The 24366-nt window shown below is 45.5% G+C and overlaps 3 protein-coding genes and 1 long non-coding RNA gene across 8 annotated transcripts in view; 3 read left to right on the top strand and 1 right to left on the bottom strand.

Annotated features, from left to right (window-relative positions):
- The window catches only part of LOC144697459 (uncharacterized), a 296931-nt gene that overhangs the window by 111588 nt on the left and 160977 nt on the right, over nt 1–24366 (top strand). The window lies entirely within an intron of this gene.
- The window catches only part of LOC144698446 (uncharacterized), a 147086-nt gene that overhangs the window by 70404 nt on the left and 52316 nt on the right, over nt 1–24366 (bottom strand). The window lies entirely within an intron of this gene.
- LOC144697294 (uncharacterized) overlaps nt 1–24366 on the top strand; it is a 273796-nt gene that overhangs the window by 204004 nt on the left and 45426 nt on the right. The gene's annotated exons all lie outside the window — the stretch shown is intronic.
- Nucleotides 14938–23743, top strand: LOC144696952 (uncharacterized). Of its 5 annotated transcripts, none has more exons than XM_078568673.1 (4): nt 14938–15031; nt 17029–17579; nt 19303–19379; nt 22115–23743. In XM_078568673.1, the coding sequence occupies exon 4, from the start codon at nt 22223–22225 to the stop codon at nt 23594–23596; it is 1374 nt and encodes a 457-aa protein (XP_078424799.1). In that variant the 5' UTR covers nt 14938–15031; nt 17029–17579; nt 19303–19379; nt 22115–22222; the 3' UTR covers nt 23597–23743. The 5 variants fall into 5 exon arrangements, with proteins under 5 accessions (XP_078424799.1, XP_078424797.1, XP_078424796.1 ...); XM_078568671.1 differs by having other exon boundaries at nt 19303–20630; XM_078568670.1 differs by lacking the exon at nt 19303–19379.

The raw sequence follows: 24366 nt of genomic DNA, 5'->3' as shown, positions 1-24366 counted from the left end.
AACACTGTGCAGGTGATATGAATGTGAGATTGGATTCATTAATTCATCCAATCTCTGGACACACCAACGAGTTCACACTGGGACTGTTCACCTGCTCTGTGCATGGGAAGGAACTGGGTCAGTCATTTAAACTTCTGACTCATCAGTGAGTTCACACTGCATGGAGGGTGTTTGTGTGTGTCTGTGTGTGTGTGTATGTGTGTCTGTGTAAGTGTCTGTATGTGTGTGTGTCTGTGCTAAAGGATTTGATCATCATGACAGCTGTAAAAATGCTAAATACAAAGTGGAGAGAGGCTATTCACCTGCTTCCTGTCTGGAAACACATTTCCTGATGATGGATATTGTACTTATCAGAGATACTGGAATTCATTTCAAATTGTTAGAGTGTTGCTCCCTAAAAGCTAAATATACTTTGTGTTTTTACAGAATTATCTGTCCCCCTTTAAACAAGCTCAGAAACTAGGAATCTCTGAGACATTGGTTTAATGTTCTTATTTCTCGTACATAACCCATTACACGCAGAGACTATGAGATTACCGGATACTCATGGGAGGAATCATTAGAAAGAGTTGTGAGCACATTATTCTAATCTGATCAGTGTACTCGAAGGTAGACATGGTCAAGGACCCCGAGATTTTGTGTCTTGATCCTTTTTGACTTTAGTAACGTTTCGCTAACTTGATGATAACATGTCAACACATTCTGGTTATTTGTTTATCAAAACAGAACACATTAACCCATTAATTCATCTCGTAAATTATGTAATCCTCTTCAGTGAGTCTGTGCAATATTGTCATTACTTTTCTCATGGCTTGTAAATGCATATCTCATCTCGTTCTCAAAGACTTAATAATGTCTTTGTATTCAGTCCATCTCCTAACCCTCTGGCTTGGTGCTGAGTATAAACATTATCTGTCCTTTCAGATCATTGATCTATTCATGCCTTTTTGCATGTTCTAATCTTATCCATAATATGACCTCCTTGAATCTGCTTCTATTACAGATTCATAGTTTTAATGTGTGTAAGTGTGTTTTGTAACGTGAAATGTTTAATAAAGTTATTAGAATTATTCTAATTTTCCTCACCTGGCCTTCCTCTGTCTACATTCCCCACCTTGAGGCTCAAGAAGATCCTTCCTTTTGCAGCTTCAAAGCTTTTCTCTTGGTCCATAAGACCATAAGACATAGGAGCAGAAGTTGATCATTCGGGTCTGCTCCGCCATTCAATGAGATCCTAGCTAATCTGATAATCCTGAACCCCACTTTCCTGCCTTTTCCCCATAACTCTTGATTCCCTTACTGATTAAAAATCTGTCCATCTCAACCTTGAATATCCTTAACGACACAAACTCTACGATACTCTGTGGTAAAGAATTCCACAGATTGACCACCCTCTGCGAGAATAAATTCCTCCTCATCTCTGTTTTAAGTGGGCATCCCTTTACTCTGAGATTCTGCCCCCGGTCCTAGACTCACCCGCAAGGGGAAACAACCTCTCAGCATCTACCCTGTCAGTGCACACATTTCCATTATTGCTGTAAAAAGAAACATTGTCGAAGCTTTTTGTCTTGCACTCATCAGGACAATTCACAAGAATACCAAATGTAAAGGGAACAACAATTCATTCAGTTGCAATACAAGTGGTATTCACCACGAACAGGATGCTGCTATCAAGCCAAAAAGATGTTCTGCCTATCACACAAATGGATAATGTGGTAAGTGAGCTTCAGTGTTGATGTGACGTATATGGGCTGTACTTCCAAAGACTGGTGGATCGTATCAAACAGCATGTCCCTTCAGCTGTTCACAACAGGCAAGTTACCAACTGTATACAACCATTCCATGCTTTTAAAATTTAAAAAACAGCGTCCAACATAAGATGTGATTCTGCAATTGGATATTTTCTAAACAATCTTGGGTGCACTAAGAATTACACTGACAACTAATTTAAGATTATCAGTCAGACTCGAAGTGCGATGCACTTACGCATGGTAGAAGCTACATATATTAATGCACAGGGCCCTGGGCTTTGCTGATAGAAAGAACATGTACACACGTTGTGCCTGTTTCAACTAAACAAAATAGGTGATAGTAATTCTGTGGTTCATTGCCCAGGGAAATGCCTTGACCAATCAGTGTCAACCTGCTTGGTTTGAATTGAAACAAATCTTGGCAGTTAACTGTCAGTCATCAGTAAACTGGCGCATTCTCCATGTCTATGCCTCTGTCAATCAGACTCCACTTGCCAATCAATCAGCACTCTCTTCTCATGAAGCATAAATTGTTGTTCCTTTCACATTTGGTACTATTGTGATTTGTTCTGATGAGTGCAAGATGAAAAGCTTTGACAAAGTGTCGTTTTTCATCAAGACTCAACTTCTGTACTGCCAAGCGACTATTTGAATTTCCATGATATTATTTCTCCTTGTAACCTGTCTTAGAATTCTCTTCATCAAGAAGACCATCAATGTAAGGAGAATCAGTATCATCGGTAATACCAGGAGGAAAATAGATGCTGTGATTATCCAGGGATGTTGTCCTGAATTTTACACTCCCACTGGGAATGATCACTCAATAGATTGCTCAGTGTTAAGGTTTATTGTTTCCAATGTCACAGATGTTGTTCAATATTGATTTAAGGTTCGGAGAAAACAGTGGAATTGTTTGACCAAAACCACTCACAGTCACTGGAGGATACTGTTTAGTTGGTGGGAACACCATCATCTGGAAGTCCCCCTCCAAGTCACACATCATCCTGACTTGGAACTATATCGCCATTCCTTCACTGTCACTGAGTCAAAATCCTGGAACTCCCTCCCTAACAGCACTGTGGGTGTATGTACACCACATGGACTGCAGTGGTTCAAGAAGGCAGCTGACTACCATCTTCTCAAGGGAAATTAGGGATGGGCAATAATATTTCCCATGAATGAACTTTTAGAAGTTAAATTTCTCTAACATTGTGGGCCTTGCAGACACCAATACTTTATCTTCAGTATTAGTCAGCTTATCTGCTGCTGTCCATCTGATGGGACCGGGAGTATTCCTGTGTTTTGCTGAAAAAAGAGTCATGTCTGAGCTTTTCATTTAGCACTTATCAGGAGACTCACAAGAATAACAATAGAAGGAGAAAACAACAATTTACACTGTATGTGAAGAGGGTGCTGATTGGTTGGCAAGTGGCGTTGCCATGGAGAATGCATGATGCTGACTGACAATTAACTGCCAAGCATTGTTTGAAATTTAAACCTGGCAGCTTGACCCTGATTGGTTAAGGCATTGCCCTGAGGAATGAGTCAGTGAATGGCTGTCACTTATTTTGTTTAGCTGAAACTGGCACAATGAATGTACATGTTCGTTCTGTCTGCAAAGAACAGGGTCTTGTGTATTAATATATGTAGCTTCCAGAACACATAAATGTGCCAAACTGAGAGCCTGACTAACAATCTTAAACTGGTCTACATAACATTCTGGTGCCAGTATGATGCTCCATATGTAGGCCGTACATCCCAAAGACAAGCGCTATTCCCTTCTCCCTCATGCATATCCACCAGTCTTTGGGATATACAGCTTACATACCATTACAGTGCCAGTGTGATGCTCGGTACGTAGGCCATACATCCCAAAGACTGGCGGATCATATCAAACAGCATGTCCCAGCCACTGTTCACAACGGGCAGGGTACAGACCATATCCAAGCACCTCATGCTTGCAAAACTCAATACACAGTGTTCAACATTCCTCAGTGTGCTAAGAATCATGCTGACAACCAATTTAAGATTGTCAGTTGGGCTCGCAGTGTGGTGCATTTGGATGCACTGGATGCTACATATATTAATATACAGGGCCCTGTACTTTGCAGACAGAAAGAACATGTACGCACATTGCCCCTGTTTCAGTGAAACAAAATAGGTGACAACCATTCACTGACTCAGTTCTCGGGGCAATTCATTGACCAATGAGGGTCCAGGTATGTCCTGTACACAAAAAGCAAGACAAATCTAACACACTCAATTACCTCCCTGTCAATCTATTCCCGATCATCAGTAAAGTGATGGAAGGGGTCATCAACAGTGCTATCAAGCAGCACTTGCTCAGCAATATCCTGCTCACTGACGCTCAGTTTCGGTTCCACCAGGGCCACCCAGTTCCTGACCTCATTACAGCCTTGGTTCAAACATAGACAAAACAGCTGAACTCTAGAGGTAAGATCTTTGCTGATAGAAAGAACGTGTACACACGTTGTGCCTGTTACAACTAAACAAAATAGGTGATAGTAATTCCCTGGTTCATTGCCCAGGGAAATGCCTTGACCAATCAGTGTCAACCTGCTTGGTTTGAATTTAAACTGTTTAGTTGGTGGGAACACCATCACCTGGAAGTCCCCCGCCAAGTCACACATCATTCTGACTTGGAACTATATCACCATTCCTTCACTGTCACTGAGTCAAAATCCTGGAGTTCCCTCCCTAACAGCACTGTGGCTGTCTGGGAGTGCGTTAGGATAGTTAAGCCTAGAGGTAACAAAGGAATGGGTGACAGTTTCAGCAGTAGGTGAGCTGAGATTAGGATGGAGTCAGGCGATGTTACTGAGCTGGAAATAGATGGTCTTGGTGATGATGTGGATATGTGGTTGAAAGCTCATCTTTGCTTGAAATATGACATCGAGGTTGTAGTCTGATTCAGTCTCACACAGTTTCCAGGGAGAGGAATGGAGCCAGTGGCTGGGGAGTGGTGTTTGTAGAGGGACTGAAGACAATGGCTTCAATCTTACTGATATTTAATTGTAGGAAACTTCAGTTCATCCAGTACCTGATGTTAGACAAGTCAAGATGGTATGTGACTTGGAGAGGAATTTGTAGGTGATGGTGTTCACATACACCTGTTACACTGGTCCTTCTGGGTGGTGGAGGTTGAGAGTTTGGGAGATTCTGTCAAAGTTTTGGTCGACTTGTAGATATATAAAATCCCTCTCCTTAGCTCTCTCTCCTCTCTCTCTCGCCCTCTCAACCTCACACTCTAACACACTCTCTCTCTCACACACACTCACTCTCTCTGTGTTTTTGAGAGTTCGCTCTCACTCCCTTTTTTCTGTTTTAATTCACTTTTACAGGTTGTTTGAAGGGGAGGATTTGCAGTCAGAAACCTCAAACCAAACATCACATCAGGTTTGACAGTCGCCCAATTTATCGTAACCTGAATATCATGGTTGGATTTTGAACATGAAAGGAAAAAAGCACCATTCTCAGTGGAGAGAAATCATACATGTGTACTGTGTGTGGACAAAGCTTCAGTCAATCATCTGACCTGACGAGACACAAGCGCAGTCACACTGGGGAGAAACTATGGAAATGTGGGGATGGTGGGAAGAGATTCAATTACCCGTCTGACCTGGATACTCATAGGCGCAGTCACACTGGGGAGAAGCCATTCACCTGCACTGAGTGTGGGAAGGGATTCACTCAGTCATCCAACCTGCTGAGACACCAGCAAATTCACACTGGGGAGAGAGCTTTTAAATGCTCACACTGCGGGAAGTACCATAAAACCTCTGGGGAACTGATCTCCCATCAACGCGGTCAAACTAATGAGAGACCGTTTAAGTGCTCTCACTGCGGGACTGGGTTCAGACGACCATCTGACCTCACTGTACATCAGGGCACTCACACCAGGGAGAGGCCATTCACCTGCTCTGACTGTGGGAAGGGATTCGTTACTTCATCCCAGCTGCTGATACACCAGCGCACTCACACTGCAGAGAGACCGTTCAGCTGCTCCAAGTGTGGGAAGGGATTTACTTGTTCAACCCATTTGCTAACACACCAGCGAGTTCACACTGATGAGAAACCTTTTAAATGCGGGAAGTGCTATAAAAGTTCTGGGGGACTGATGTCACATCAACGTGTTCACACTGACGAGAGACCATTCAGGTGCTCTCACTGTGGCATTGGGTTTAGGTGATCATCTGACCTCATGATACATCAGCACAGTCACACTGGGGAGAGTCCATTCACCTGCTCCAAATGTGGGAAGGGATTCAATATCTCATCCCGTCTGCTGACACACCATCGAGTTCACACTGGGGAGGAGAGGCCGTTCACCTGCTCCGAATGTGGGTAGGGATTCACTCAGTCATCCACCCTGCTGACACACCAGCGAGTTCACACTGACAAGAGACCTTTTAAATGCCCAGACTGTGGGAAGTGTTGTAAAAATTCTGGGGACCTGATGTCCCATCAACGTGTTCACACTGACGAGAGACCGTACAGGTGCTCTCATTGCGGGACTGGGTTCAGAAGATCATCTGACCTCACTCTACATCAGCACAGTCACATTGGGGAGAGTTCCTTCACCGAATGTGGGAAGGGTTTCACAACCTCATCTTGCTGGCTGACACACCAGCGAATTCACACTGGAGAGAGGCCTTTCACCTGCCCTGAGTGTGGGAAGAGATTCACTACCTCATCCAACCTGTTGAGACACCAGCGAGTTCACACTGACAAGAGACCTTTTAAACATCCTGACTGCAGGAAGTGCTATAAAAGTTCTGAGGAACTGCTACTCCATCAAAGTGTTCACTGATGTGAAACCTTTCAGCTTCCCTCATTGTGGTTCTGAGTTCAGGCAGTCATCTCACCTCACTGTTACACCAGTGCAGTCACATTGGGGAGAGGCTGTCTCATGCTCAGAGCGGGGGAAGAGATTCGATCAGACATGCACCCTTCTGAGACACCAGCAATTTCTCACTGGGGTGGGGCCAGTCATTCACTTGCTCTGTGTGTGGGAAAGGATTCATGGAATCAACTCACCTGATGAATCACCAACATGTTCACACTGGGGAAACACTGTGCAGGTGATATGACCGTGAGATTGGATTCATTAATTCATCCAATCTCTGGACACACCAGCGAGTTCACACTGGGCTGAGACTGTTCGCCTGCTCTATGCATGGGAAGGAACTGGGTCAGTCATTTAAACTTCTGACTCATCAGTGAGTTCACACTGCGTGGAGGGTGTTTGTCTGTGTGTGTGTGTCTGTGTGTGTGTGTGAGTCTGTGTGTGTGTCTGTGTATATGTGTGTGTGTCTCTCTGTGTATGTGTGTGTGTCTGTGTGTATGTGTGTGTGTCTCTCTCTGTGTGTGTCTGTGTCTGTGTGTCTGTGCAAAAGAATTTGATCATCATGACAACTGTAAAAATGCTAAATACAAAGTGGAGAGAGGCACATTTCCTGATAATGGATATTGTACTTATCAGAGATACTGGAATTCATTTCAAATTGTTAGAGTGTTGCTCCCTAAAAGCTAAATATCCTTTGTGTTTTTACAGAATTATCTGTATCCCTTTAAATATGCTCAGAAACTAGGAGTCTCTGAGAAATTGGTTTAATGTTCTTATTTCTCGTACATAACCCATTACACACAGAGACCATGAGATTACCGGATACTCATGTGAGGAATCATCAGAAAGAGTTGTGAGCACATTATTCTAATCTGATCAGTCTGCTCGAAGGTAGACATGGTCAAGGACCCCGAGATTTTGTGTCTTGATCCTTTTTGAATTTAGTAATGTCTGGCTAACTTGATGATAACACATTCTGGTTATTTGTTTATCAAAACAGAACGCATTAACCCATTAGTTAATCTCGTAAATTATGTAATCCTCCTCAGTGAGTCTGTGCAATATTGTCATTACTTTTCTCATGGCTTGTAAATGAATATCTCATCTTGTTCTCAAAGACTTAATAATGTCTTTGTATTCAGTTCACCTCCTAACCCTCTGGCTTGGTGCTGAGAACATACATTGTCTGTCCTTTCAGATCATTGATCTATTCATGACTTTTTCCATGTTCTAATCTTATCCATAATGTGACCTCCTTGAATCTGCTACTATTACAGATTCATAGTTTTAATGTGTGTAAGTGTGTTTTGTAACGTGAAATGTTTAATAAAGTTATTAGAATTATTCTAATTTTCCTCCCCTGGTCTTCCTCTGTCTACATTCCCCACCTTGAGGCTCAAGAAGATCCTTCCTTTTGCAGCTTCAAAGCTTTTCTCTTGGTCCATAAGACCATAAGACATAGGAGCAGAAGTTGACCATTCGGTCCATCGAGTCTGCTCCGCCATTCAATGAGATCATGGCTAATCTGATAATCCTGAACTCCACTTTCCTGCCTTTTCCCCATAACTCTTGATTCCCTTACTGATTAACAATCTGTCCATCTCAACCTTGAATATACTTAACGACACAAACTCTACGATACTCTGTGGTAAAGAATTCCACAGATTGACCACCCTCTGAGAGAATAAATTCCTCGTCATCTCTGTTTTAAGTGGGCGTCCCTTTACTCTGAGATTCTGCCCCCAGTCCTAGACTCACCCACAAGGGGAAACAATCTCTCAGCATCTACCCTGTCAATGCAAACATTTCCATTATTGCTGTAAAAAGAAACATTGTCGAAGCTTTTTGTCTTGCACTCATCAGGACAATTCACAAGAATACCAAATGAAAAGGGAAATAAAATTCATTCAGTTGCAACACAAGTGGTATTCACCACGAACAGGATGCTGCTATCAAGCCAAAAAGATGTTCTGCCTATCGCACAAATGGATAATGTGGTACATGAGCTTCAGTGTTGATGTGATGTATATGGGCTGTACTTCCAAAGACAGGCGGACCGTATCAAACAGCATGTCCCTTCAGCTGTTCACAACAGGCAAGTTACCAACTGTATACAACTGGTCCATGCTTGCAAAATTTAAAAAACAATGTCCAACATAAGATGTGATTCTGCAATTGGACATTTTCTAAAAAATCTTGGGTGCACTAAGAATTACACTGACAACTAATTTAAGATTATCAGTCAGACTCGAAGTGCGATGTACTTACGCATGCTAGAAGCTACATATATTAATGCACAAGGGCCCTGTTCTTTGCTGATAGAAAGAACATGTACACACATTGTGCCTGTTTCAACTAAACAAAATAGGTGATTGTAATTCTCTGGTTCATTACCCAGGGAAATGCCTTGACCAATCAGTGTCAACCTGCTTGGTTTGAATTTAAACAAAGCTTGGCAGTTAACTGTCAGTCATCAGTAAACTGGTGCATTCTCCATGTCTCTGCCTCTGCCAATCAGAGTCCACTTGCCAATCAATCAGCATTCTCTTCTCATGAAGCATAAATTGTTGTTCCTTTCACATTTGATACTCTTGCGAATTGTTCTGATGAGTGCAAGATGAAAAGCTTTGACAACGTGTTGTTTTTCATCAAGACTCAACTTCTGTACTGCCAAATGACTAGTTGAATTTCCATTATATTATTTCTCTTTGTAACCTGTCTTAGAATTCTCTTCATCAAGAAGACCATCAATGTAAGGAGACTCAGCATCATCTTGTAATACCAGGAGGAAAATAGATGCTGTGATTATCCAGGGATGTTGTCCTGAATTTTACACTCCCACTGGGAATGATCACTCAATAGATTGCTCAGTGTTAATGTTTATTGTTTCCAATGTCACAGGTGTTGTTCAATATTGATTTAAGGTTCAGAGAAAACAGTGGAATTGTATGACCAAAACCACTCACAGTCACTGGAGGATACTGTTTAGTTGATGGGAACACCATCACCTGGAAGTCCCCCTCCAAGTCACGCATCATCCTGACTTGGAACTATATCGCCATTCCTTCACTGTCACTGAGTCAAAATCCTGGAACTCCCTCCCTAACAGCACTGTGGGTGTATGTACACCACATGGACTGCAGCGGTTCAAGAAGGCAGCTCACCACCATCTTCTCAAGGGAAATTAGGGATGGGCAATAATATTTCCCATGAATGAACTTTTAGAATTTAAATTTCTCTAACATTGTGGGCCTTGCAGACACCAATACTTTATCTTCAGTATTAGTCAGCTTATCTGCTTTTGCCCATCTGATGGGACATGGAGTATTCCTGTGTTTTGCTGAAAAAAGAGTCATGTCTGAGCTTTTCATTTAGCACTTATCAGGAGACTCACAAGAATAACAATAGAAGGAGAAAACAACAATTTACACTGTATGTGAAGAGGGTGCTGATTGGTTGGCAAGTGGCGTTGCCATGGAGAATGCATAATGGTGACTGACAGTTAACTGCCAAGCATTGTTTGAAATTTAAACCTGGCAGCTTGACCCTGAATGGTTAATGCATTGCCCTGAGGAATGAGTTAGTGAATGGCTGTCACTTATTTTGTTTAGCTGAAACTGGCACAATGAATGTTCTTTCTGTCTGCAAAGAACAGGGTCTTGTGTATTAATATATGTAGCTTCCAGAACACATAAATGTGCCAAACTGAGAGCTTGACGAACAATCTTAAACTGGTCTATATAACATTTCGGTGCCAGTGTGATGCTCGATATGTAGGCCGTACATCCCAAAGACAAGCGCTATTCCCTTCTCCCTCATGCATATCCACAAGGTTTTGGGATGTACAGCCTACATACCATTACAGTGCCAGTGTGATGCTCGGTATGTAAGCCATACATTCCAAAGACTGGCGGATCATATCAAACAGCATGTCCCAGCCACTGTTCACAATGGGCAGGGTACAGACCATATCCAAGCACCTCATGCTTGCAAAACTCAATACACAGTGTTCAACATTCCTCAGTGTGCTAAGAATCATGCTGACAACCAATTTAAGATTGTCAGTTGGGCTCGCAGTGTGGTGCATTTGGATGCACTGGAAGCTACATATATTAATATACAGGGCCCTGTACTTTGCAGACAGAAAGAGCATGTACACACATTGCGCCTGTTTCAGTGAAACAAAATAGGTGACAACCATTCGCTGACTCAGTTCTCGGGGCAATTCATTGACCAATGAGGGTCCAGGTATGTCCTGTACACAAAAAGCAAGACAAATCTAACACACTCAATTACCTCCCTGTCAATCTATTCCCGATCATCAGTAAAGTGATGGAAGGGGTCATCAACAGTGCTATCAAGCAGCACTTGCTCAGCAATATCCTGCTCACTGACGCTCAGTTTCGGTACCACCAGGGCCACCCAGCTCCTGACCTCATTACAGCCTTGGTTCAAACATAGACAAAACAGCTGAACTCTAGATTTGAGGTAAGAGTGACTGCCCTTGACATCAAGGCAGCATTTGACCAAGTGTAGCATCAAGCAGCCTGAACAAAACTGGAATAAATGCGAATCAGGGGGAAAACTCTACACTGGTTGGAATCATAGCGAACACAAAGGAAGATGGTTGTGGTTGTATGAGGCCAACCATCTCAGTTCCAGGACATCACCGCAGAAGTTCCTCAGGGTAGTGTCCTGCACCCAAAAATCTTCAGCTGCTTCATCAATGACCTTCCTTCCATCATTTGGTCAGATGTGGGGATGGACGCTGATGATTGCACAATGTTCAGCACCATTCACTATTCCTCAGATACTGAATCAGTCCATGCTCAAATGCAGCAAGAGCTGTAGAATATCTAGGCTTGGGCTGACAAGTGGCAAGTAACATTCGTGCCACACAAGTGCCAGGCAATGACATCTACAACAAGAGCAGATCTAACCAACCCCACCACCACTGCCCCCCCCCCCACCAAGTCTTGGCATTCAATGGTGTTACCATCGCTGAACTCCCCACTATCAACATCCTGGGAGTTACCATTGATGAGCAACTGAACTGGAGCAGCCATATAAATACTGTGGCTACAAGAACAGGTCAGAAGCTAGGAACCCTGTGGCAAGTAACTCATATCCTGACTCCCCAAATTGGGTCCACCATCTACAAGGCACAAGTTAGGGGTGTGATAAAACATTCTCCAGTTGCCTGTTTGAGTGCAGCTCCAATGATATTCAAGAAGCTTTACACCATTAAGGACAAAGCAGCCAGCTTGATTTGCAACAATACCACAAACATTCACTGCCTCCACCACCGACGAACAGTGGCAGCAATGTGTACCATCCCTAGGATGCACTGCAGGAACTCACATAGGCTCTTTAGGCAGCACCTTCTAATCCCACGACCGCTACCATCTAGAAGAAGAAAGGCAGCAGATACATGGGAACACCACCCCCTGGAAGTTCCCCTCCAAGCCACTCACCATCCTGACTTGGAAATATATCGCTGTCCCTTCACTGTCACTGGGTCAAAATCCTGAATCTCTATCCCTAACAGCACTGTGGGTGTACCTACACTACAGAGACTGCAGCGGTTCAAGAAGGCAAATCAGCACCACCTTCTCAAGGGTAATTAGGAATGGGCAATAAATGCTGGCTTAGCCATCGACGCCCACATCCCATCAATGAATAAAAATAAAAAGCTGCCTGGTTTAAATTTCAAACAATGCTTGGCAGTTAACTGTCAGTCACCATCACAGGTGCATTGTCCATGGCAACACCACTTGACAACCAATCAACACTCTCTTCACATACAGCATAACTTGTTGCTTTCCCCTTTTAATGGTATTCTTGCGCGTCTCCTGATGAGTGCAAGACAAAAAAGATTAGACATGTCTCTTTTCAGCAATATTCAAGTTCTGTACAACCAAGCAACTATTACAGTGTTTGTGTGTGTAAATGTGGTTCTCTGTTTGTGCCTGTGTGGCTTTGTGTTCATGGGTTTGTGTGTGTGTGTGCAGGTCTGTGAGTGTGGGTGCTGCTTCTCATTAGCTGTAACACAAACCTTCCTCTTTTTAAGCTGACAATTTGGCTCCTGAGAGCTCCATCAAGTGATTTGAATGGTACCATTCAGAGATTCTTCATCCACGGTGAAACCACAGGCTGACAGCGTAAAATCTGACACCGACACAACCAGGCCCCATTTCTCCTGGAACAACATGAAGTATCTGTTATACTAAATAATATATGAAATGTCTGGTGCTTTCCCGATCCATTCCTTTCCCCTCTCTATTATCGTCGGATAGTTCACAAATTCCTTGTGCACATCATTCTCCAACACATCTATAGTCACCACTTTAAATGCTTCCATCAGTCTTACCCTACAGGAGTCAGTTCTGAAATACTGTCACTCTGATTTTAAGGCTTCCTGGAGTAATACACTGATCCAGATCTTCCCCACTCGCACCCGCCCCTTGCAACACAAATCCATATCCTTCTGAGTTCCAGATTTTAAAGTTCAATCTAGGAAACATATATCATCTAATCCCTTTAAACCATTCATTTATTCAGCACATCCCCTCCACACGTACTAGAAGAGATTGTCTTTGGGATCAGTTGTTCCTTTATAGTCTGTGTAGTTTTTTTTTGTAAAAATATACTTTATTCATAAAAAATCTTCAATCACATTCAAAACCATTTCAAAAACAACATTACAAGGGTACAATCCAGGTTAAACTTTTACAAAATGTATCACCAGGTGCATCAGTACAAACAATATTACAATCATTTACAGCCTTTCATTTTGATCTGTACAGCCCGAGGGGCTCTAAACAGTTCCCAGTCTCTCGGTGCGCTGTGGTAGAAAGGTCTTAGACAGCGACCCTTCCCCATTGCGCCTTTGCGGCAGCTGCCCCAAGCTTTAGTGCGTCCCTCAGCACGTAGTCCTGGACTTTGGATTGTGCCAGTCCGCAACAATCGGTCGGGGACAACTCTTTGTGCTGGAAGACCAACAAGTTTCGGGCAGACCAAAGCGCGTCTTTCACCGAGTTGATGATCCTCCAGCTGCAGTCGATGTTTGTCTCGGTGTGTGTCCCTGGGAACAGCCCGTAGAGCACAGAGTCCTGTGTCACAGAACTGCTCGGGATGAACCTCGACAGCAACCACTGCATCTCTCTCCAGACTTTCTTTGCAAAGGCACAATCCACAAGGAGGTGAACAACGGTCTCTTCCCCACCACAGCCACCTCGAGGGCAACGTGCAGAGGGGGTGAGACTCCTGGCGTGTAGGAAGGATCTGACGGGGAGGGCCTTTCTCACCACCAGCCAAGCTACGTCTTGGTGCTTGTTGGAAAGTTCTGGCGATGAGGCATTGCGCACCGACAGGGGATCCGAGCAGAAAACGGCGACGTCGTCCATGTACAGGGAGGCTTTTACCTGAGTGCCTCCACTGCCTGGGATCGTCACTCCTCTTATGCCCGGATCCTTCCTGATGGACTCGGCAAAGGGTTCTATGCAGCACACGAAAAGGACAGGCGAGAGAGGACAGCCCTGCCTGACTCCAGATTTAATCGGAAAGCTATCTGTTTCCCACCCATTGATTGAGACTGCGCTACTGATGTTAGTGTAGAGCAGTTGGATCCAATTTCGAATTCCCTCCCCAAAGCCCATTTTGGAGAGCACATCCCCCATGTAGGTGTGCGATATTCTGTCAAAGGCCTTCTCCTGATCCAAGCTGATGAGGCAGGTATCCACACCCCTGTCCTGTACATAGGCAATCGTATCCCTGAGCAGCGCCAGGCTGTCAGAGATCTTCCTGCCTGGCACAGAGCAGGTCTGGTCAGGGTGAATCACCAATTCCAGAGCGGATTTGACCCGGTTGGCGATGACCTTGGACAGAATAGTCTGTGTAGTTCTGAATGATGACAGTATTAACCTTCTCCCTCACCTGCCCTAATCCTTCTGCAGGTTCACTTATTGAAACCAGGGACTCTCCTTGTTCTGATGGTGACATTCCCTGTCTGCCCAGTTATTCCTTTAAGTTGGCCCTTGAATTGTTTCTACATTGTTTCATCATGTTCCCTTCATTGTTTCAGCAACAAATGTTGAAATGTTTGCTCCGCACCCACAGGGTTTCATCTGTTTAAAGCCACAAACAGAAAGGTCCAGGTTTCTCCTGGAGCCTGAAACAAATCAGCTTCCAAAATGATGCAGAGTTTCAGCCAATGAGGGTAATCCGGGCTCAGCCCCGCCCCCTTCATTCATTCCGATTGGTTGGAGGACCAGGCGCTCCCGCTCGGTCCTCCAGCCCCGCCCCGTCTTCCGAATGTTCCAGAGCGCTAGGTCAATCAGGCTTTGTGAGCTGGGGCATGCGCAGTGCGGGTGATGTCGGACAGCTGAGGCGATTGCGTCGAAATTCTCGGCTGGTAAAATACTGCTGGGTGGGTTATGAGGGAGGAATGGAGCCGGCGAGTGGGCTGGGAGGCTTCACGAACACCCCGTGAGGGCCCCAAGCCTCGAATGCGAAGCTCGGGTACGACATTTGAACCGGCTGCAGCTGCTCGGGCCTTTCCCCGACACAGGCTCGGGTGAACGGCCGCCACCTTTATCGGGGACAATGTTGCAGCTGGGGCGCCTGCGGACACAATGAGGGAGTTGTGGGCTCAGCCCCGTCCCTTATTCACTCCGATTGGTTGGAGGACCAGCCGCTCTCGCTCGGGCCTCCAGCCCCATTCCCTCTTCCTATTGGTCCGTCCCTCGCGTCAATCACTCCCCGGGCATTGTGAGCTGGAGTAACCGTTATGAATAATTATCAGCTCCTGGTTTGCAGCTGCGGGGCTTCTCCCTCCCGGGAACAGGCCCAAGTTAACGGCCGCCATCCTGGGTCAGCGAGTGGAGGATGGTTCACATCAGAGAATGGGGGAGGGGGGACAATAAATAAGAGGTTACACTTTGGCCTCAAATCAATGAGGAATCTGATCTGTGGGAAGGAAGGAAACGCTGGGAGGTGGGCGGCGAGGATTCAGAAACACCCGCTGGAGGCCCCAAACCCCCAGCAAGAACCTGCAGGTCCCGCGTTTGTTGCCTTTTAACGTTATGCGCGGCCATCTTGGTGAAGCGACAAAGAGTGGGCGGGGCTTCAGGGTCCCAGTGACCAGGAGAGAAAATTATTGATTCATTGATTATATTTTCACTCTGCACAGAGGGACTTGAGAACTCAACCTAGCCAGAGTAAGGAGTGGGGGAGGGGGAGAGAAAACTGGGAGTACCGCAAGGAGTGGTGGAGATGACGTAAGTTGTCTGCAAGCGTGACCCAGACCTCCCTGTCGCTTGCCATTTCAACACTCCACCCTGCACTCATGCCCACATGTCCGTCCTTGGCCTGCTGCATTGTTCCAGTGAAGCTCAACGCAAACTGGAGGATCAGCACCTCATCTTCCGAATAGGCATTTTACAGCCTTCCGGACTGAATATTGAGTTCGACAATTTTAGATCATGAACTCACTCCTCCATCCCCACCCCCTTTCCGCTCCCCCTTTTTTCCAATAATTTATATAGATTTCCTTTTCCCACCTATTTCCATTATTTTTAAATGCATTTCCATCCATTGTTTTATCTCTATCTTTTAGCCTATTTCGATCCCTTCCCCCCCACCCCACCCCCACTAGAGCTATCTTTACCTTGCTCGTCCTGCTTTTTACCCTTAATGTCACCAATAGCACAATTTGTAGTTAATATCACCACCTTCAATACCTGTTTGTCCTTTTGTCTCTGACATATTTTGGCAATCTCCACCTATCACTGGTCCTCTATCCAGTTCTACCTGTCCTACCCCCCTCCCCCACCTTAAACCAGCTTATATTTCAACTCTTTTCTATTTTTCCTTAGTTCTGTTGAAGAGTCATATGGACTCGAAACGTTAACTGTGTTCCTCTCTGCAGATTCTGTCAGACCTGCTGAGTTTTTCCAGGTATCTTTGTTTTTGTTGTGGTGGAGATGATGTGATGGGTTTGGCAGGGTGAGCAATTTTCACAAAGGAAAATAAGGGACGGCCTGCCATAGGGTCCGTATGTGTGGGTTGAGGGAGGCTGTTGAGTGAGGTGCTGCCAAAGCTGTGAGGGTGGGTGGGGGATGAGGTTTGGCTGCCAGAACTGTTTGAATAGGGTGCAGTGCAGGTCCAATTTATTGGACAAACAGCATCCTGGCACTGTGCAGCCTGAGACAGTTAACTCAAATAGGGGGAAATCCCATAAAATACTGAACAGTTGGTCACCCTGGGTTTGGATTCCAGCAAAGGGAGAGGGAGAGTGTGTGTGAGGATTTATTGCTTTGCAGGAAAGGGTGAGGAAAACATGTTCTATAGAAACTAGAATTTTCTGTTCTGAATTTCTATGCTGTACTGACAGTGCTGATGTTTGTAAAGTCATTTTACAGGATATTTGAAAGGGAGGATCTACTGACGTGGAATTGGCCAACCTGGAGAGAGACAAAGACACCCGCACCATAGAGAAACCATGGAAATGTGGGGACTGTGGGAAGGGATTCAGATCTCCATCCCAGCTGGAATGTCATCAACGCAGTCACACTGGGGAGAGACCGTTCACCTGCTCCATGTGTGGGAAGGGATTTAATCGATCATTCAACCTTGTCACACACCAGCGAATTCACACTGGGGAACGACCATTCATCTGCTCTGTGTGTATGAAGGGATTCAGCAGTTCATCTCACCTGCTGAAACACAAGCGTGGTCACACTGGGGAAAGGCCATTCACCTGCTCCGTGTGTGGGAAGGGATTCACTAATTCATCTGACCTTCTGACACACCAGCGAGTTCACACCGGGGAGAGGCCATTCACCTGCACCATGTGTGGGAAGAGGTTCACTCAGTCACAAAACCTAATGAGACACCAGCGAGTTCACAAATAACTTCTGGAGGTGGATTCTCCTGTTATTGCTGCTGTTAATCACATCCAGGTCTGAACCATGTTCGTTCTGACAGTTTGGGTTTGTTTCTGCTGCTGTTAATAACCCCTATAACTGGCTGGAGTTAACCTTTCAGATATTTGTTCTTCAAGTTTAGAGGAGGCTAATTGATCAGCCAGAGTCTAACTGAATAGCAGAGCATGCTCAAAGGGCTGAATGACCTACTCCAGGACCAGGGTTGGGGCCGATGACTGAAGGCTTGGCAAACGGGACAGAGAGAGTGAGGGATGTGTAAGAGGCCAGAGTTGGAGGAATGCAAAGCTCTCTGAAGGTTGGAGGAGGTTACAGATATAGGCAGGGGGTGAGGCCCAGAAGGGAGTTGAACAAGAAATTAGAATTTGAAAATGGAGGCACTGGTGGAGCTGGAGCCACTGTAGGTCAGTGAGCATAGGCGTGATGAGGGAGTGGGACTTGGGGATGGTCGGGGTAAAGGACAGCACGGTCATGATGGGTGAATGGGGCTTGGGGATGGCTGGGGTAAACGATAGCAGAGTCTGGATGAGCTGAAGTTTCTGCAGGCTGGCAGTCAGGAGAGCTGTAGAATAGACAAGCAGGCTGACAACACAAAAACACTGGAAGGGCCCAGAGACGGGGTGGCGAGGTTGAGAAGGGAGTCATCACCATACATGTAGAACCTGACATCCTGTCTTCAGATGATGGCACCAAGGGGAAACATGTAGATGAAGGGTAGAGGGGCCACCGATAGATCGTTGGGAGACTCCAAAGGTCGTGGGACGAGAAGAGAAGCCATTGCTGAAAGATTCTTTGGCGCCGATTGGATCCAAGTGAGATCAGTGGCACTCAGCTGGACAGTGGGAGGGCAGGAAGTATGAGGAAGATAATGCCCCACAGTCCCTTTGTGGCCTGGATTCAATGCTGGGGCAGGGACAGAAACCAGATTGGAAAGGTTCGAACACAGAGTCGTGGTGACAGATTTGAGAGGAATGACTTTTGAGAGGAATGCGAGGTTGAAAATGAGGTGATAGTTTGCATGGACTTGAGGGTGGGGGGGGGGGGTGGTTTACAGCAACAGAGGAATTGAAGATGAGGGTTTTTTTTTATTCGTGGGATGTGGGCATCACTGGCGAGACCAGCATTTAATGCCATTGGTAATTGTCCTTGTTCTGGGAGCATTTAAGAGCCAACCACATTGCTATGCGTCTGGAGTTGCATGTAGGCCAGCATATTTCCTTCCCCTAAAGGGCATTAGGAACCAGATGGGTTTTTACAACAATCAACAATGGTTTCATGGCCATCATCAAGACTTTTAATTCCATATTTTTATTGAATTCAGATTCCATCATCTGCCATGGTGATATTCAAACCCAGGTCCCCAGAACGTTACCCAGGGTTTCTGGACTGCTAGTCCAATGACAATACCACTACACTATCACCTCCCCTAGGTTGGGTGTGATGACACTTTTAAAAGGGAGCAGGAAATAGCTGAGGAAAGGGAACTGTTTCCAGTGTCAGGTAGCACGAGGGCCAGGGAGGGAAGTTGGTCGATCAACAGTTTAGTGGAAATGGGGGCGAGAGAGAAGGAGGTGGGTCTTTTGGATAAGATGAGCTTGGAGGGGACATGATAGGAGGGAAACGAGACAAAGACATAGGTTCTCAATGGAAGCATTTTTTTCAGCTGATTATTGGAGAGGTGAATAGTTGGGAGTTGGTTACAATCAAATATCAAAACTAACTGTTATTCCTTTAACACCAGAGTGACCAACTGGAAGTTTGAAGTGGCTTGTTAATGGAAAACAGAAGAATCCTGCAGGGATCTCGAATGGAATCCTGGTGTTTGTATAATTCATTTCAAAAAAGGGCTATAGAGAACAGGGAGCTTCTAGTTATCTGCAATTTACTGATTGGACCAAACTGCAGTTAGAGAACCAGCTTAAAGGGGATCAGAGTGACTTAACCAGATGGATAAATTCATCTATTAATATGCATTGAACAGTCAATGTGAAATATATATAAATGAAAGAGTTGGATTGATAAAAGATGGTTAGATAGGACGACTGGATAGATATGATCCCATTCTTTTAGAACAATATGCTATGAGACAGTCCTGGGAGTCCATTCAGCCCTCAGATCATTTCACTGAGGACTGTGACTTGGAGTTGATGAACCATCTATAAGGCCGTGTTTGTATTACATTCCCAGCCCATCCACCAAGGCACAGCTCATACTGAGCCAGAGGATCTGCTGTCTTTCAACCATAGGGGTGTTGCACCATCGAGTGGAACATTTACCTTGGTGGAATATGTGCATTTCCCTTTTTGGATGGAAATGATGGCAGTGTTCTGGGGACCAAATCGGAGACAGAGGGATGGGGAATCAACCAGGTTAAAGTGGGGAATTGTGTGTTAAGGGCTTTGGAACTTTTTAATTGTGGCTCAGGCTCGAGATAAAGCATGCTGTAGTCACTGTTGACTGGGATGGCATTCAATTACCTGTCTGAACAGAAAACACGTGGATACAATCACAATGCAGAAAGGCTGTTCACCAGCTGAACCGACACACCAGCACAGTCACACGAGAGAGACCATTCAGATAGAGCCGGCAGGGAGGAATGGAGCTGGCAGATTGGCGGGGAGATTTCAGTAACACCTGGTGGAGACCTCAGACCCCAAACAACGTGTTTCCTGCGTTTATACCTACCGGGCAACAGCTCCGAATCTGCGCATGATTAACGGCTGCCATCTTTATAGGGGGCAATGTGCAGCAGTGCGCCTGTGCAGTGGCCATCTTTATAGGGGGCAATGTGCAGCAGTCCACACGTGTGCCCCAACAGCATTGGGAAGCAGGAAGAAAAATTGTGAATTTCTATCCTGGACTGACAGTGATAGATTTTGAAAACTCCTTTTGATGAGGTTAGAAGGGGAGGAGTTGCAGACGGGAAACTGTTCTGAAGAAAAGTTATGCAAAACGTTAACTCTGTTTCTCTGTCCACAGATGCTGCCAAACCTGCTGAGTTTTTCCAGCATTTTCTTTTTTAAGAACTAAAATCTTTTCCTCTTGTGATATTTTACTGGAGACATGTTGGTGAGTGTTTCTAAACTCTGCCTCACTTTTCTGGTAATGTAAGTGGATTGTAGATTGCTGTGAGTGTTAGTTTATATGGCCTCTCCTCATTCTACCCCCTTCTCCCACTCTGAGTTCCAGGCTGGAAATGCGGCTCCGGTGGGAATGCCGGACAATTATCGGGCTCAGAGATCTCGGAGGTTGTAGGGCTGGAGGAGACTATAGAGATTGGGAGAGGCGAGCCCATGAAGAGATTTAAAAACAATGATCAGCATTTAAAAATTGAGGTGCTGCTGAACCGGGAGCCAATGTGGGTTAGCGAGCATGGGATGATAGGCGAATGGGACTTGGTGTGAGTGAGGACATGGGCAGCAGAGTTTTGGATGATCTCAAGTTTACAGGGGGTAGAATGTGTTAGGCCGGCTAAGGGCATGTTAAAATAATCAGGTTTAAAAGTGACAGTTTCAGAAGCAGGTGAACTGAGGCATGGCCAAAGTCAGGTGATGTTACTGAAGTGGAAATAGGCGATCTTACTGATAGTGCAGATATGTAGTTGGAATCTCATCTTCTAGTCAAGTGTGTCACTGAGGTTTTATACAGTCTGCTTTAGCCTCACACAGTATTTGTACCATCTACAAGATGCATTGCATCAACTCACCAAGGATCCTTTGGCAGCACCTTCTAAACGCTTGACCTCTACCATCTTGAAGGACAAGATGCATGGGAAACCACCACATGGAAGTTCTCCTTCAAACCCCACACCATCCTGACTTGGAAATATATCGCTGTTCCTTCACTGTCACTGGGTCAAAATCCTGGAACACCCTTCCTAACAGCATCGTGGGTGTACATACACCACATGGACTGCAGCAATTCAAGAAGGAAACTCACCACCACCACCTTCTCAAGAGCGAGTAGGGATGGGCAATAAATGCTGGCCTGGCTGGCAATACCCACATGCTATGAAATAATTTTTAAAAACACAGTTGCCAGGGAGAGGGATTAAGTCAGTGACTAGGGAATAGAGTTTGTAGCAGGGACTCTTTGAAAGAAATTTCTGCTCATCTAGTACTGGATGTCAGACAATCAGGACATCGCGTGACTTGAAGGGGAACTTGGAGGTGATAGTGTTCACATACACCTGCACCCTGGTCCTCTTAGGTGGTGGAGGTTGAGGGTTTAAAGTTCTGGCCGAGTTGTAGATATATAAAATCCCTCACCTTTGCCCTAGCATCTCCCACCTCTCTCCCCGTCTCCTTCCATAGTTTTCAGTCTTGTGTTGGCCCAGACCAGTGATGGGTTGCCTTCCCTGAAGGACATGAGTGAACCAATTGGGTTTCTACGACAATCCGGCAGCTTTCATGGTGACTTTTTCCTAGTCCTAGCCCCACAAATTACCATATTCATTCAGCTCAATTTCACAACCTGCCTTTGTGCTTTTGTGGGTTCTTTCTCCTTCTTACTCCTTCTTACTCCTTTTTTTCTGTTTTAAATGAATTTTACAGGATTCTAGAAGGTGAGGATTTGCAGTGGGAAACTCAAACCAAACATCACATCAGGATCTGACAGAGTCACCCGATTTATCATTACCTGAATATCATCGTATTTTGAACATGAAAGAAGAAAGCACCGTTCACAGTGGGGAGAAACCGTACACGTGTTCTGTGTATGGACGAGGCTTCAACCGATCATCTGGCCTCTCGAACCACAAGTGCAGTCACGCTGGGGAAGAATCAGGGAAATGTGGGGACTGTGAGGAAGGATTATGTTACCTGTCAGGGCTAGAAACTCATCAACACAGTCAGATCAGGGAGAGGCCCTTCCCTTGCTCTGTATGTGGGAAGAGATTCACTCATTCATCCACCCTGCTGAAACACCAGCGTGTTCACACTGGGGAGAGGCCATTCACCTGCGCCGAGTGTGGGAAGGGATTCATTCAGTCATCCCACCTGATGACACATCAGCGAGTTCACACTGGGGAGAGACCTTTTAAATGCCCAGATTGCGGGAAGTGCTACAAAAGTTCCTGGGAACTGATGTCCCATCAACATGTTCACACTGACGAGAGACCGTTCAGGTGCTCTCACTGCGGGACTGGGTTCAGACGATCATCTCAACTCATTGTACACCAGCGAATTCACACGGGGGAGAGGCTGTTCATATGCTCGGAATGTGGGAAGGGATTCACTCAATCATCCCACCTCATAGCGCACAAGCGCATTCACACTGGGGAGAGGCCATTCATCTGCTCCGAGTGTGGGAAGGGATTTGCTCAGTCGTCCACCCTGCTGACACACCAGCGGGTTCACACTGATGAGAGACCTTTTAAATGCCCAGACTGTGGAAAGTGTTATAAAAGTTTTGGGGAACTTATGTCCCATAAACGTGTTCATACTGAGGAGAGACCATTTAAGTGCCCAGACTGTAGGAAGTGCTATAAAAGTTCCAAGGAACTGGTGTCCCATCAGCGAGTTCACACTGGGGAGAGACCTTTCAAATGCCCGGACTGTGAGAAGTGCTATAAAAGCTCGGGGGAACTACTGTGCCACCAACGTGTTCACACTGATGAGAGACCGTTCAGGTGCTCTCACTGTGGGACTGGTTTCAGGCGATCCTCTCAACTCACTGTACACCAGCGCATTCACACTGGAGAGAGGCCGTTCTGCTGCGCTGTGTGTGGGAAGAGATTCATTGAGTCATCCCACCTCATGGCACACCAGCGAGTTCACACTGGGGAGAGACCTTTTAAATGCGCAGACTGTGAGAAGTGCTTTAAAAGTTCCGGGGAACTGATGTGCCATCAACGTGTTCACACTGATGAGAAACCGTTCAGGTGTTGTTACTGCAGGACTGGGTTCAGGCGATCGTCTCAACTCACTGTACACCAGCGAATTCACACTGGAGAGAAGCCATTCACCTGCATTGAGTGTGGGAAGGGATTCACTCAGTCATCCCACCTGCAGACTCACCAGAGAGTTCACAAGTGACTGCAGGAGTTGTATTTTGGTGTTATATCTGATCCAGGATGCAAACGTGTTCATTGGGGGTTTTTTCTGCTGATGTTAGTGAACTCCAGCCCAGTTATAGATGTTAATATTCTGGATAAACATCAAATAAATCAGCTTTGTATCAAACACACAGTGCGGCAAATCGTAATATCCCAAACACAAGTTAGTTCCGTTTGAAGGGCTCTCGCTCTCCCATCTCCTCCATCCTCATGGAGCTTCTTTGTCTTTAAGATTGAGACAATCTGATCAGCTGCCTCTGCTGCTTCCCTCCCTTCGACTATCCCACTGGGCCAAACTGTCTCTAAATTTCCCCCTTGTCCGAGCCCTCAAGATCGCATCTTTCTCCAGTTTCTCTCCTATCTTGTGTCATGCCCTGTCAGAGCTCATCTTATTCACCTCATAGTCCCTCAATCATTTCCCCACTAAACAGCTGATGATCCATTTTTCCCATGTTAGCTGATATTGTTAACGGTTTTCTCTCGCTTCTGATCACTCTCACCTTTAAATCCATCATCACCCATACTGAAAAAGAACATTACTTGACCCCCACCATTCTTGCAAATTGCTGCCCAATCTCCGACCTCCATTTCCTCTCCAAAGTCCTTAAACTTCGTGTCCCCCAAGGATCTGTCCTTGGTCCCTCCTATTTCTCATCTACATGCCTCCACTGGGTGACATCATCCAAAAGCAGAGTGTTAGTTTTCACACGTACAGCAAAAACTCGAGTCAATGGGAATCAGGGACAAAAG

This window comes from Cetorhinus maximus, chromosome 23, assembly GCF_964194155.1.
Source record: "Cetorhinus maximus chromosome 23, sCetMax3.hap1.1, whole genome shotgun sequence".
NCBI classification, from domain to species: domain Eukaryota; kingdom Metazoa; phylum Chordata; class Chondrichthyes; order Lamniformes; family Cetorhinidae; genus Cetorhinus; species Cetorhinus maximus.
This window is presented reverse-complemented; position numbering and strand designations above follow the sequence as displayed.